This window comes from Macaca fascicularis, chromosome 4 (assembly GCF_037993035.2).
Source record: "Macaca fascicularis isolate 582-1 chromosome 4, T2T-MFA8v1.1".
Classification (NCBI taxonomy): domain Eukaryota; kingdom Metazoa; phylum Chordata; class Mammalia; order Primates; family Cercopithecidae; genus Macaca; species Macaca fascicularis.
In genome coordinates this window covers 40881855-40894092 of record NC_088378.1, presented here as the reverse complement: position 1 = coordinate 40894092, position 12238 = coordinate 40881855, and the positions used below count along the sequence as shown (strand labels likewise).

The window sequence follows — 12238 nt, the reverse complement described above, 5'->3', positions numbered from 1 at the left end:
GAAGCAGAGCATGAAAGTTTAGAAAATTTGCAGCCTAACCATGAGGTAGAAAAGAAAAACCTATTTCCTGGGGGAAAATTCAATCCTGCTGCAGAAATTTGCATAAGTAACAACGAGCCCAGTGTTAATAACCAAAACAATGGGGAAAACGTCTCCAGGGCATATCAGAGATCTTTGCAGCAGCCCCTCCCACCACAGGCCTAGTGGCATAGGAGGGAAAAACGGTTTTGTGGGCCTCAGTGGCCCTGCTGCTCTGTGCAGCCTCAAGATATGCTGTCCTGCATCCAGCTGCTTTAGCTCCAGTCATGGCTAAAAAGAACCAAGGTACAGCTAGAGCCATTGTTTCTGAGAGTGCAAGCCCTAAACCTTGGCAGCTTCTATGTGGTGTTGGGTCTGTGGGCGCACAGAAGACAAGAGTTTAGAAGATAAGAGTTTAACCTCTATCTAGATTTCAGAGGATGTATGGAAACACCTGAATGTCCAGGCAGAAGTCTGCTGCAGGGGTGGAGCCCTCATGGAGAACCTCTGCTAGGGCAGTATAGAAGGAAAATGTGGGGTTGAAGCCCCCACACAGAGTCCCTACTGGGGCACTGCCTACTGGAGCTGTGAGGAGACAGCCACTGTCCCCCAGGCCCCAGAAAGGTAGATTCACTGACAGCTTGTATTATACACCTGGAAAAGCCACAGGCACTCAATGCCAGCCAGTGAAAGCAGCCATGAGGACTGCACCCTTCAGAGCCACAAGGGTAGAGCTGCCCAAGGCCATGGGAGCCCACCCCTTGGATGTGAGATATGGAGTCAAAGGAGATCATTTCAAAGCTTTAAGATTTAATAACTGCCCTGCTGGGTTTCAGACTTGCATGGGGCCTATGGCCCCTTTGTTTTGCCCAACTTCTCCCATTTGAAACATTTAGCCAATGCCTATAGCCCCACTGTATCTTAGAAGTAACTAACTTGTTTTTTATTTTATAGGCTCATAGACAAAAGGGACTTGCCTTGTGTCAGATGAGACTTTGGACTTGGACTTTTGGGTTAATGCTGGAATAAGTTAAGACTTTGGGGGACTGTTGGAAAGTCATGATTGGTTTTGAAACGTGAAAAGGACATGAGCTTTGAGAGGGGCCAGGAGTGGAATGATACAGTTTGGCTCTGTATCCCCACCCAAATCTCATCTTGAATTGTAATACCCATGTGTCAAGGGAGGAACCTGGTAGGAAGTGATCAGATCACGGGAGCAGTTTCCCCCATGCTGTTCTTGTGATAGCGAGGAGTTCTCAAAAGATCTGACGGTTTTAAAAGTGGCAGTTTCCCCTGCTTTCTCTCTCTCTCTCTCTCCTGCTGCCTCGTGAAGAAGGTCACCTGCTTCCCCTTCACCTTCTGCCATAATGTTAACTTTCCTGAGGCCTCCCCATTCATGCAGAACTGAGAGTCAATTAAACCTCTTTCCTTTATAAATTACCCACTCTCAGGTATTTCTTTATAACAATGTGAAAACAGACTAATACAGTACCTATCATTATTGACTTCTCAACTTCTATCATTATCAAAAAGCAAATAATTGATTCATTTTTTAAAATAAACAAGATTTTAACTCTTAAAATGTATAAGCAAATACATTTCCTCCATAACAGAATACTAATAGTTGCATACTTAGGTCAAAAATAAGTTTTTATAAGCAATGCTCAAAAACCTCAATGGATCAAATATGTTATAAAAATTCAGCAAATTGATAAACCTTGCTATTTGACAATGAAAACAAATTTTAACTTTTTTAAACTGTGATAAGCAAACTCATTAGTTTGAAAATTAGAAATTAATATATTACATTGATTTATGTCATCTTTAAAGTCACTTTAACTCACTCTCAGTAGCACAGTGTTTTAAGTCAGAAAGCAGTGAAATAAAATTGTCGATTCACTCTTATTTTTCTATTCTCACTGAATTTTTTAAATTTTTTATTATATATTCAGCAGCATTAGAATAAGCAAAGCCAAAGGCATTTTATGGGACTCAAAAGACACAATGACCTCTGTAGACACTAGTTAAACAATACACAGAACAATTTGATTCCTACTTCGATGCTAAGTTTAGCAACCATTCACACAGATAATGTCCACGTTTTTCTTTCTTTTCATTTCACCAAGACCTTCATTCCTCAAAGCCTAAAATATATCTAAATCTTGGATTTCTCTTTTTTGCTTCATCTGACAACTTGAACATTGACTGTTGGACACACAGCCATCAAGTGATAAAATGGGTAACTGGAAAAGTTCTAACTTGTTTTGTATTTTTCAAACCCTATTAAAATAAGAGCAAATAATAATACTAGCTCATATTTATTCAATGCTGGTTCTAGTTCAAGCACTCACAGCAACTCTGTGATACAGACTACTAATAAACTTAGTTTGCAAATAAAAACACTCAAGTTTAGGAAAAACATGTGACATATGCAAGGTCTCACAAGAGGTAACTTACAAAGCTGGGATTTGAATCCCAGATTGACTAAAACCATGCCATACATCTTTATTATATAATCTCTTCCATAGAAGAAAATGAGCCATTAGTTGCTGTTCCATTTCACAACATAGCTTCCCTGAACATACTGGTGGAAAAACAAACAAACAAACAAACAAACAGAAATTGGCTATGTTCATTCATTTATCAACTTTTTTTAATAAATTTTTTTTTAAGACAGAGTCTCACTCTGTTGTCCAGGATGGAGTACAGTGGCACAATCTCAGCTCACTGCAACCACCACCTCCCAGGCTCAAGTGATTCTCATGCCTCAGTCACCAAATAGCTGGGACTACAGGTGTACACTACCACACCCAGCTAATTTTTGTATTCTTAGTAGAGGCAGGGTTTCACCATGTTGGCCAGGCTGGTCTCAAACTCCTGGCCTTAAGCGATCTGCCAACCTCGACCTTCCAAAGTATTAGGATTACAGGCATGACTACCGCACTCAGCCTCATTTATTAATTTATTCAACAAATATTTACAAGCTCCTTAAAACTCTCATTTGAGCTCAAATCCTTTTAAGTATTTTTGAGTATTTTGCATATGCAATGGACTGAATATGTCCCCACAAAACTCACAAGTTGAAATCTTAACCCCCTACAATGTAATGGTATTAGGAGGTACGGCCTCTGGGGGGTAATTAGGTCATGAATGTAGAGCCCTCATGAATGGGATTAGTGCCCTTATAAAAGGGATTTCCAAAACCTCTCTCATCCGCTTTCCATCACCCGCAGATACAATGAAAAGATAGTAGTAGTCTTTGACCTGAAAAAGGACTCTCATCAGAACCCAACCATGTGGGCACCCTGACCTTGGACTTCCAACCTCCAAAACAGTAAGAAATAAATTTCTGTTCTTTATAAGGCACCCAGTCTATAATACTTTGTTACAGCAGCCTGAGTAGACTGAGGCAGAAATTGGTGCCAATAATTAGGGGTGCTGCTGTAACAAATACCTAAAAAGGTTATCTTCATTTATTTTTCACATAACCAAGCAAAATATGTGAAACAGTAAACTCTGACTGTTGAAGCTACTTGTTTTCTATTACACTAACATTCAAGGCATCCTGATACAAACGCTTACCAAAAATTGCATTTGAAAAGAAAACAAAGGCTAACTAGAATAGTAGCATGCAAAACAAATTTAAAAAGTTAAAAAACAGAAGTGTATCTTCAGTTCAATAGATCAGTTGCAAAATTATAGAATGATGTAAAACTGGTTTAACAGCAGTTCAAATAATAAAAGAGGTAAGTGTGTTACTAGTAGACTCAAAGTAACCTAACACTAAGACATGGCTGAGAACAATGTATAGCCACTTTAGGTAATATTATTAGAACTAGGGGCTCAAGACTATGGTGGTAAAATCTTATAAAGCTTAGCCCTTCATCACATTTCTGGAATAAATTAGATATATACTGAAAGGGGCACTGAAAAACAGTGCCCCTTTCTAAGGCACTGTTTCAAGGATTATCAAAGGAGGCTACCAGGAGGATGAAAGATGTAAAGATCATGTCATCTGAGGACAGGGCAATGAAATGACAAGTGCACAGTCTGGAAGAGAGCACAGTGGCTATTTTCAAGAGGTTTCCTGGACAAAAGGGGCTGGACTCGGTCTTACCACTTCAGAGAAAGGCACTAAGAGCAGCAGTTGGTTGCTATAGAAGGTAGATTTGGGCTTACAAGAAGCAGTTTCTTAATCATCAGAACAACCTAAAAATCAAATAAGTTATCTCAAGAGAAAGTGAAATTTACTTTCACTGAGATGAAGACTGAGTGACCATCCATCCAGGACATCCTAGAACAGTATTTCCCAGAAAGTAGGTGCACAAGAGATTATTTTAACTGGTACATACATTTATTTTATTCATTACTTATTTATCTTCATATACATTAAAAACAAATAAATGTACATACTAAAGTAGCCATCAACCCCATTGTTTCATGAATATTAGTGTTTTAGGATAAATGAAGCAACAACTTTAGTTGATTAAAAGAAAAACATTAAGTCAATATACTGAATTTAACTTAAGTGGCAATATTATTTTATGATGTTAGTTATCACCCTTGAATTTATATAGGTAATAAAAGGCACCAAAGATTTAAGAAAAGGAAAAAAAAACTTCTAAAAAGAAAAGTATTTTTTAAAAAAGAAAGAAGGAAAAGAAAAACATTAAATTAATTATAATACAAATGATAAAAGAAAAAAAAAATGTCAAAAATCACAAAAACTAGCCTGGGCAACATAGCGAAACTCCATCTCTACAAACACACACACACACACACACACACACACACACACAAATTGACTGGGCACGGTGGCTCACGCCTATAATCCCAGCACTTTGGGAGGCCAAGGCAGGTGGATCACGTGAGCCCAGGAGTTCAAGACCAGCCTAGCCTACATGGTGAAACCCATCTCTACTAAAAATACAAAAATTAGCAGAGAATGGTGGCGCACATCTGTAATCCCAGCTACTTGGGTGGCTAAGACACGAGAATGGCTTAAGTCCAGAAGGTGGAGGTTGCAGTAAGCCAAGATTGCACTAGCCTGGGCAACAGAGTGAGGCCCTGACACACATACACACACACACACACACACACACAAAATTCACATACGTTCCACAAAAGTATCTGAATTTTGGACATACTGTTCTGTAGAGATTCGTGCACTGATCATCCTGAAACTAAAACTTATCCTTTACCAAAATTGTCTTAGTACTCAGTAATTCCCTGAAAACATGATAATTTACAACTACATTTATTCAAATAGCTATCACAATTAAAAAAAAATTAAAATTTTTCATTATTTCAGTAACAATCTTAGAAATCTTGATTGTCAATAGCTATAGCTATAAAACATCTGGATCCCTCACATAACTAATCTTTACCACAAAAGACTGATATTCCTGCATCTAATAAGCATTTATTGAGGGCCTTCTCGGGCCAGGCACTGTGGTGGACAAAAATTTGAAAGTAGGGTAGCAAGTTGTCATTTGAAGGATGTACTGCTACCTTAAGGAAAATCTTAAAACATTTAAGGTAAAAACACAAAAAGAGGATGTCTTCATTATTATGTTCACTGAAAATATACATGTATGTTAGTATAACTGAAGCCCAAACTATTTTCTATGCTATACATATACACACACAAAATCTAGACACATGAACCAGATTTAGATATAAAATCCCTTCAGTAAGTCCTGCCTCATACTCAGTATTTTATGCTCTTGCTCCAATATACTCTGAAACACCTCGAGAATCTCACTGAAGCCCCAAAGGCAATCTTATGACGTCTATGTGAAAAGTCCACCTACCTCTACCTTAAGGCACCATGTGGCAAGCACATTCTTAGAGCACAAAGAAAGTGATGAGCCTCTCAGGAGGAAATGGTGCCAGAGTACACTGCTGGAGGCGTTTCTTCTGCCTAATGAGAAGACTGACCTTTTCTTTTCTTTCCCAGCTCCTTAGGCCAAAGGTACTTTATGTTTGAATAATCAAATAATAAGTGACATCTAATATGTATACGAAATGCTAAAGTTTAAACTTGTCCCCTGAAGATATTTCTCCACGTGTACATCCCCAAATGGATTTCAACCAAAGTCGAAGAAAGAAAAATAACCAGCTCAGAAAGATTCCCCTCCTACCTCCTGAGTGTGTTCTTTATAGACTTGCAGTGGCCCCGCAGCTTTGGCAGTGTCCCAGAGCTGCAGTGAGCCATCGCCACTACAGGTGATGAGGACATGTTCATTGTTCTCACTCCAGGTCACATCAAACAAACCATCATTCCAGTCAAAGCTACACTAGGAAAAAACAAAAAAACACAACACTTACATAGGCAGCGACACAACAACAACAACAAATAACAATTATAATTATGGTTTTTTTCTTACAATTTATCACATATTTTAACACGTATATCTCATGTAATCTTCACAACTATGGGAGTTAAGAGAGCAGGTACTTGACAAATATGGCAACAGATTCAGAAAGGTTAAAAAAACAGTCCAGTGGAACCTAACAGTCCAAAAATGTAATGCTACACAATATACTACTCCATATTTTTTTATGTTTAAGTTTTATAATTTACGAGTGGACACTAAGAGACAGGCTTCAGATTTGTTTTGTTTTTTATTTAGGAGAAAGAGTCTTGTTCTGTCACCCAGGCTGGAGTGTAGTGGCCCAATCCCAGCTCACTGCAGCCCTGAACTGGACTCAAGCAATCCTCCCACCTCAGCCTCCCAAGTAGCTGGGACAACAGGTGTGCACCACGGCATAGCTAATCTTTAAAAAAAATTTTTAGGCCGGGCCCAGTGGCTCACACATATAACACCAGCTCTTTGGGAGACCAAGGCGGACAGATCACCAGAGGTCAGGAGTTTGAGACTAGCCTGGCCAAAATAGTGAAACCCTGTCTCTACTAAAAAATACAAAAATTAGCTGGGCATGGTGGCGGACACCTATAATCCCAGCTACTCGGGAGGCTGAGGCAGGAGAATCACTTGAACCCGGGAGGCTGAAAGATTGCAATGAGCCAAGATTGCGCCACTGTACTCTAGCCTGGGTGACAGAGCCAGATTCTGTGCATAAAAAAAAATTTCTTTTAGAGACGGGGTGCCCCTAACATAGTGGGGGACCCTATGCCCATGAGGCTGGTCTTGAACTCCTGGCCTCAAGTGATCCTTCTGCCTCAGACTTGGGAATAGCTGGGACTATGAGTGTGCACCACCACAACCAGCTAAAAATAAGCTTCATCCTATGCAAACGCCAAGGTTCCTTTTATATTGTATATTAAAACATTAACCAAAGAGTCAAAACCTAACTCTATTAAGGCTTTAATAGCAACAGTAAATACCTTTAATAATTTCAGCCCCCTTACCTTCTAAAAAGCCTTAGCCCAGATTCATCTGGATCCAGTATTAGTAGGGTTCCACAGCCTAAAGAGAAAAAAAATCAAGGTCATCCCTTTGAACCTGCCAGGGTAACATCAAAAGTCAAGGAGTTATCAAGTAATTGGTACCTGATTTTAATACCACAAATTTCTCCCCAGAGTTTTTCGGACCTTAAATACCAAACAGTCAGGTGATCAATTTCTCCCTAAAGTTTTTGGGACATGAATACCAAATGTGTTCTCTATTTCTGTTTTTCCATATTGTACTTCAGTTACTAAATATTCAACTTCCCATTGCACCTAAGATTGGAATCCAGACATGGGCCTAACAAAGGGGTGAAATACTTAAGGGCCTACTCTGTAGCCAGACAAGGCACCAGAGACACAAACCTTCCAAGTTGGTGTTATCATCCCTACTGACAGATGAGAAACCTCTGGCTTACAGACCCCAGGGACTGCACTCCTCACCAGTAAATCTAAAATACATCTAACACAGGATTTTAAAGCAAAATATGAATGCGGAGATACCTGGTGGGATTTACCACATAACTGGTGGTAATACACCGCTGAAAACAGTATTAATATGTTACCCGTCAAAAGATTATTTTACCAAAGGGCCATTGTATTTTAAAAGTTATATTTACTTTTATAGAGACCAAGGGGGAAAATCTCTTCTATTTAAACATGACTGAATGTTTTTTTAAATACCAATTCCTTTTAAAGAGTTTTTGCATAAGATTTTAAGTAGCATTTACAGGCCAGTCACAGTGGCTCACGCCTGTAATCCTAGCACTTTGGAAGTCCAAGGCAGGAGGATCGCTTGCACCCAGTTCAGAACAAGCCTGGGCAACACAGTGATACCGTCTCTACAAAAATAAAAAATCAAAAATTAGCCAGGTGTGGTGGTACGTGCCTGTGGTCCCAGCTACTGGGGAGGTTGAGACAGGAGGATCATTTGAGCCCAGGAGGTTGAGGCTACAGTGAGCCGTGACTGCACCACTCTACTGAACCTAGGCAACAGAGTGTGACCCTGTCTCTAAAAAGAAAAAGAAAAAAAGGAAACTACTACCATTATAGACTCATGAGTCTTCAATCCAACTGGTGGGCCATGTAAATCTGAATGTGCCAAGCACTAAGAGCTAATAAAGAAAATAAATCAAGTATTTCTCTGAGTTTTAGAAGTAACATTTTTTTCTGCTGTAGGACAAAACAAAAAATACAACAGACCACTGACATTATGAAATGAGTTGTTGCATCTCCCTTCAGTGCCTATAATAGCTAGGACATGAATTAAGGCAAAAGCGAGAGGCCGGGCGCGGTGGCTCAAGCCTGTAATCCCAGCACTTTGGGAGGCCGAGACGGGCGGATCACGAGGTCAGGAGATTGAGACCATCCTGGCTAACACAATGAAACCCCGTCTCTACTAAAAATACAAAAAAATTAGCCGGGCGAGGTGGCGGGCGCCTGTAGTCCCAGCTACTCGGGAGGCTGAGGCAGGAGAATGGCGGGAACCCGGGAGGCGGAGCTTGCAGTGAGCCGAGATAGCGCCACTGCACTCCAGCCTGGGCGACAGAGCGAGACTCCGTCTCAAAAAAAAAAAAAAAAAAAAGGCAAAAGCGAGAATGAACCCATGCCTTTTCATCTAGTCCACGGAGAGGGATGATTAACTTTTCTTTCTTTTTTCTTTTTTTTTGAGAGACAGTTTTGCTCTTGTTGCCCAGGCTGTAGCGCAAAGACACGATCTCGGCTCACCGCAACCTCCACCTCCTGGGTTCAAACTATTCTCTTGCCTCAGCCTCCCGAGTAGCTGGGATTACACGCATGCGCCACCACGCCTAGCTAATGTTGTATTTTTAGTAGAGTCGGGGTTTCTCCATGTTGGTCAAGCTGGTCTGGAACTCCCGAACTCAGGTGATCCGCCTGCCTCGGCCTCCCAAAGTGCTGTGATTACAGACGTGAGCCAGCTCACCGCGCCTGGCCTTTTTTAAGACGGTGTCGCAGTCTGTCACCCAGGCTGGAGTGGAGTGATGTGATCTCAGCTCACTGAGCTGGGGCACAGCGATGTGATCTCAGTTCACTGTAGCCTCAACATCCCGGGCTCAAGCGGTCCTCCCGCCTCAGCCTCCCGAGCCGCTGTAACTACAGGCTGAGCCAATGCGCCCCGCTGGAGACAATTAACTGTAGTCTGTAACAGCTACTTGCTAAAGTATACATTCCTCATGAGACAACTACAGGTGAGAACTGAACTTAATATATTTCATGGTGTCACCGGTTGGACTCCAGGCGTCCATTCAGGAGCATCCTTCTTAGGACGGCCAGCCCGCAGGTCGTGGCTCAGTGCTCGAATGCAGACTGGGAAATCTGGGCCAACTCGCGAGCCCTGGGGCGGTTCTGGCTCAGACCGTCTTTCCCGTACAGCTGTGTGGAGCGGACCGCTCCGAGGTACTGCGCAGGCTACCCCGGCTCTCCGCACGGGGACGTGTGCCTGGGCGTGTGACAGGTGGCAGAGGCAGCCGGTCTCAAAGAACAAGGACACGGGCTACCAGGCTACACCTATATGCACTTACACACAACTGAAGAGGATCCACTCCCGCTTCAGACCAACTCCTCGCGCTCCGCAAAGTCAGAGGAGCCGACCAGCGCCTCTTCTGCCCCCTGGCGCGGACCCGCGGAACCGTCTACGCTCAGAGGGGCTTTCCCTCGAGCGCGAGGAGCTAGAGCCCGGCCGGCCCCCGCCTCCGCCTCCGCCCCCCAGCCCCGGCTGCGCGCCCCCGCCCCGGCTGCGCGGCCCCGCCTCACCCGCGATGCCGTAGTGCTGCGCGGTGGCGCAGGCCAGGCGGCCCGGCAGGTACGGGGAGAACTCGGCGGCGTAGCCGTGGCGTCCCGGCACCCGCAGCGTCCGCGCCGGTCCGCCGCACACCGCACTCATCCCGCCCGCCGCCCCCGGCCCTCGCCGCCCCTGCCGCGGAAGTCGTTCCGAGTCGGAGGCGCACTGGCGCGATTAGAGAGAGACCAGGAAGACCGGGCGGAAGTGCGGGCCCCGTGCCCTGTATTCCATATTCTGATTGGTCCGCACAGGAAATGGACTCCGACGGAGACCATTTTTGTTTTGGGTGAAACCAAACTGAATTGCGCCTGCTGCAAAGATACAGATCTTTCAGGGGAGTAATCCAGGGTTAGGTATTATTAATAATTACGACAACTTTTGTCGTTGCATCTCAGCCTCTGCTGCGGTGCTGTTTTTTATTAATTTCATTGAGCGTTTGGAAGACTGGCATCAGGAACTTTTCCTGGTGATTACAAAGTGAGACAAGTTACAGCCGACTCTGAAACCACGCAGCGCGTCCAAAATTGCGTGCTGCTTGCCCAAGGAAACTGGAAGCAATGATAACTTAAGTCCGTGAAGTCAGTGCGGTCTTTAGGAATAACAGCGTGGGCTGGTGGGCTACTTTCACACTATAACTGGAAAAGACGAGACACCGACTCCAAACCAACTCCCCATACTTGGCAAGTGAGAAAGAGGAGCTGGCCAGTTCTAATGAAGCTAAGAAAAAAAGCAGCACATCGTCATAAACAACTTTTTAAAAAAAGTATTACTACATATGTATGTATTGTATGGTAATAAGTGCTCAGATTCTGGTGCTCACTCTATTCATTCATTGCCAGGCATGTACTATGTGGAGAATGACCATATATAACTTATCTGCCAAACCAAGATACTTTTGGAGTAAAGAGGGTCTAATTATTAAGCCGGGTCAACAGGCACAAACCAAGTCATATGATCACCTTAACCATATACCAAGCACAGTATTAGGCATTTGGGATTCAGAATAATAGGATATGGTCCATGGCCTCAAGAGACTAGAGAAGAAGACTAAAAGAGAAGTCGTGTAATTAGTTAAGTGTAATCAAAATACTGTAGAGGCTAGGAGAAATATAGGTGGGGTATTTTTAAAAGGTGATTGTCAGTGCCAGAGGTATGGGAATTGCAGGAAAGGCTGCAGAAGAGAGATAGTCTTTATGGTGATTGCACACAGATGAGTAGGTTTTCTTTAAGTAGACAAGAAGATGGAGATATTTGTAGGAGCAGGAATAACATGAGCAACCCAGGAGATCTCAACCAGCATGATCCATAGGGGATCGTGGCTGCCAGGACTCAGCCTGGCCAGATGGAAGGGATACAGTGAAAAGAATATTGGGTGGGGAGACTATAGAGTGTTGTACTGGGGCTAGATCATGAAGAATCTTATATACCATACTAAGAGAATTGGATTTTTACTGTAAACAATGAAAAAGAGTGGAAGTTTTCTAATGTGAGAAATTAAATGACCAAGGTTTTATTTTAAAAAGTCCTGCAACACTAATATGGAGGATGGAGTTTGGAGATGGGGAGGCCAGTCAAAAGACTAGCAGGCTGGGTGCGGTGGCTCACACCTGTAATCCAAGCACGCTAGGAGGCCGAGGCAGGTGGATCACTTGAGGATCCAGACCAGCGTGGCCTCAATTATTTTGGATTTTTATCATATGTAGTCACTGGAATGTATGCTGCATGAGGGCAGAAATTTTTGCTTGTTACGTTCGCTGGTGTATCCCAAGGACCTGGTATTTAAGCATTCGGGAAATGTTGAGTGAATCCAGCCTAATACAGTGCCTAAATGATCACTGTTTTTTGTAATACTATGAAAAGTAACCTGGAAACATTCTGGAGTTTATTGAAATGCTAAATAGGCGTTAATAAAATATCAAACTAAGCAAACATGAAGCAGCTGGGACCTTGGCAAAGCGTTGTATGTGGAGAGTTATCCAATCTAAGCTAAAAGTAGTGTGGTCTCT

The 12238-nt window shown here is 42.7% G+C and overlaps 1 protein-coding gene across 2 annotated transcripts in view; it reads right to left on the bottom strand.

The window, feature by feature from the left end:
• PEX7 (peroxisomal biogenesis factor 7) overlaps positions 1-10415 on the bottom strand; it is a 93067-nt gene extending 82652 nt beyond the window's left edge. For both annotated transcript variants that reach the window (XM_005551940.5, XM_074037113.1), the window contains exons 1-3: positions 10205-10415; positions 7394-7451; positions 6162-6312 (exon numbers count right to left, since the gene is read on the bottom strand). In XM_005551940.5, coding sequence (XP_005551997.3) covers positions 6162-6312; positions 7394-7451; positions 10205-10334 — 339 coding nt within the window. In that variant the 5' untranslated portion in view covers positions 10335-10415. The remainder of the gene's footprint in view (positions 1-6161; positions 6313-7393; positions 7452-10204) is intronic.
• Between the last annotated feature and the right edge of the window lie 1823 nt (positions 10416-12238).